Source organism: Phalaenopsis equestris, unplaced genomic scaffold, assembly GCF_001263595.1.
Source record: "Phalaenopsis equestris unplaced genomic scaffold, ASM126359v1 Scaffold197788, whole genome shotgun sequence".
NCBI lineage: Eukaryota > Viridiplantae > Streptophyta > Magnoliopsida > Asparagales > Orchidaceae > Phalaenopsis > Phalaenopsis equestris.
In genome coordinates, this window is record NW_018217737.1 from 1 (window position 1) to 3,206 (window position 3,206).

The 3,206-nt window shown below is 34.5% G+C and overlaps 1 protein-coding gene across 1 annotated transcript; it reads left to right on the top strand.

The window, feature by feature from the left end:
* Positions 1-911: 911 nt before the first annotated feature.
* Positions 912-2,760, top strand: LOC110035462 (trafficking protein particle complex II-specific subunit 130 homolog; the record flags this gene model as incomplete). Its single annotated transcript, XM_020739693.1, has 4 exons — positions 912-1,457; positions 1,727-1,939; positions 2,120-2,483; positions 2,568-2,760. Coding segments are annotated over 4 exons (1,296 nt in total), but the record flags the coding sequence as incomplete, so codon positions are not given.
* Positions 2,761-3,206: the final 446 nt, after the last annotated feature.

The window sequence follows — 3,206 nt, forward strand, 5'->3', positions numbered from 1 at the left end:
TTAACTCCTCGAGCTTGGTTCACAAGCCACTTATCGAGCCGAGCTCGAGTTGTCTCACAAGACAGTTTGGCTCACTTACACCAGCGTGTTCTAAATGAATGAATTAAAAAATTTAGAAAAATATTTTTATGATTATAATGAAAAAAAATATTTTTAATGTAAAATTTAAGAAATCTTTAAATACATATCAATCAATTTTTTTGTATTTACATTTTTAATAGCTACATTTTAATTTTTACATTTATGCCACCTTACATAATTATGAAAATGTGTTTTTAACTTTTTAGAATTGAAAAGTGGTATATTCGATGTGATATGAAAAATTTGGGTGCTATAAAAGAAAAATCAAAATTTAGGTATTAGATATGTAAATATACATAAGAATCAGGTGCCAAAGATGCCAATGATCATTTAATTTCTTTATAATGAATAATTGATTTAGAGGACTTAATCTTGATGCAGTACAAAATGATATATGCTTACTTTTATATATTTTGATTATTTTAAATGTAATTTAATTTGTTTTCAAAAATAAATATATAAAAATTGTATTAAGTAAAAGAGGAAACACAAGTAATGTAAAATGAGCTCTTAGTTTTTAAAAGTTAGTCTTATTAAATTTTTTCTTTCTTTTTGTATTTTTCTTAATATCTTGTTTATTTAATTTTTTGAAATATTTTAATAATTTTTTATTATAATGGCATGTCCGATGTGTGTCTGTGTCCTATATATTCAATAATAAATTTTTCCCGTATCCGTGTTGTGTCCGTATCTGCTCAACATAGGTCAACATCAAATAACTACTACATGTCTAATGTTAATGATGACCAAGTATCAATTTGTTTACCTTTATAATGATGCATTGTACTATGACCTCGCTCCTTACAAAAATTAACCTTTAATCATGACAGAAAAAGTATATGGAGCTAACGAAAGGTGCTGCTGACAATTACCATCAGTCATGGTGGAAAAGGCATGGAGTAGTCCTTGATGGAGAGATTGGCGCTCTTTACTTTAAACAAGGAAATTATGATCTTGCTGCTAAGTCATATGAAAAAAACTGTGCTCTTTATGCTGGAGAAGGATGGCAAGACTTGTTGGCTGATGTTCTTCCTAATCTGGCAGAATGCCAGAAAATCCTAAATGATCAAGCTGGCTACCTTTCATCATGTGTTCGGCTATTATCATTGGATAAAGGTTTATTTTCAATTAAGGAAAGGCAAGCTTTTCAGTCTGAGGTTGTTCGACTGGCTCCTGGTGAGATGAAGCATCCAGTGCCTCTAGATGTTTCATCATTAATTACATTTTCCGGAAATCCCGGTCCACCACTTGAGCTATGTGATGGTGACCCTGGTACATTGTCAGTAACTGTGTGGAGTGGTTTTCCTGATAATATTGCTCTTGAGTCTCTTAGCTTGACATTAATGTCGACATTTAGTACTGATGAAGGAGTGAAGGTATGCTGCAGCATTATCTTTTGGTTGATATTTTCTCCTTTTTCCCCTTCAATTTATTTGTAAGCAAAGTTGCAGTGTCAGGGAGTATTAATTTATTTTTGCACGTGAATGCCCAACAATATGAAATTTTATGTAGCTAGAGATCAAGTTAGTGTTCCAACGCGTTTCTTAACGTGTTGCAATTCATCACTCATTTAATTTTTCACGGTTTAGTTTGCCAACATAAGAAGACCTTATGCATTCTTATATGGTGATTTTGCTGTTTGTAGGATATAAAATGCTCGAATGAGCCTGTACTAAAACCTGGCCGTAACCTTGTTATGCTTGAATTACCACCCCAAAAGCCAGGGTCCTATGTATTAGGTGTTCTTACGGGGCAGATTGGGCAGTTGAGATTCAGATCACATAGCTTTTCTAAAGGTGGGCCACCAGATAGTGATGATTTCATGAGTTATGAAAAGCCAACCAAGCCTGTATTGAAGGTAATGCTTCTTATGATCTAATTGCATATTATTTATTGAATAAACTAATTCTTCGGTTGCTGGCTTTCTTTTCTATGATTTTTCTAAAACCTTTATAATGACTTGAACATTGTAAATTACAAAATTATGCTTGATCCAACATTAGAATGATTATGGAATTTGCATACATTATCTTATTAGGTGCACAAACCAAGACCTTTAGTTGATATTACTGGGGCAGCATCATCTGCATTGTTAATAAATGAAGTTCAATGGGTTGGACTAATTGTAAGTCCAATGAACTACTCCCTTAAAGGTGCTATCTTGCATATAGATACTGGTCCTGGATTGATGATTGAAGAATCTCAAATGATTGAGATGGAGCTCTACAGAAAATTGACAGATCATTTTGTCAAACAAGATGCATGTTCAACTGAAGTATGTGAGAAGTTGCTGCTAGAAAAAGGCCAACTAGCTTTTCCAGACTGGGCTGGTGATGTAGCTACTGTCTTGTGGCTTCCTGTTCGTGCCATTGACAACATGCTGGCTCGTGGAACCTCTTCTGGTTGGTATTTATTTTTTATTCTGCTTGACCGAAATGTTTTTGTTTCTTCTAATCAGTTTTATACTTGGTCACATCTGATTCCAGTAAATCCTTCTCGGCACAGTGTTGTAGATGGAATGAGGATGATTGCTTTGAAGCTTCAATTTGGGATTTTTCGAAACCAAATATTTGAGAGGCATGTGGTGATTTTGATATTTCTTTTTATTATTTATCATTGGAATTTACAATCAAACATGTACATGCCAAATCCTTTGTAGTTGCTGCAAACTTCTCAGTTAGGCCCCTCTTATTTTCCCTAGTACGAGCTTCATTCATGTTTTAACCTGCAATTTAGCACTTCTTAATGTGCCCATGTAAATTTGTTGATATTGATGTGAATCTTTTGAAATTTCGCATTCTTCTCACCGAGATGTCTCATCTTCCACCAATAACCAGAGGCTACTTCAACTCTCTCTCTCTCATACTATTTATGTCTAGTAGTGACGTGAAACTGTTGCAGTGATGCATAGAGACTGAACATAAAGCGTCAACTCCAGCTGCTTCTCTTCATTATCTGAAGCCTATGACAATCTGTGATAGGGCAGTGCAGAGATGGCATTGCAAAACCTATCCGCTTCACTCCAAATCTTCCAATTTATTCTCTTCTCTCTTTTGCTTGCATTGGATCTCATCAATGAGATGATTGACCTGTTTGGGGTCGCTGTTTTAGTTCTTCGTGGCAGC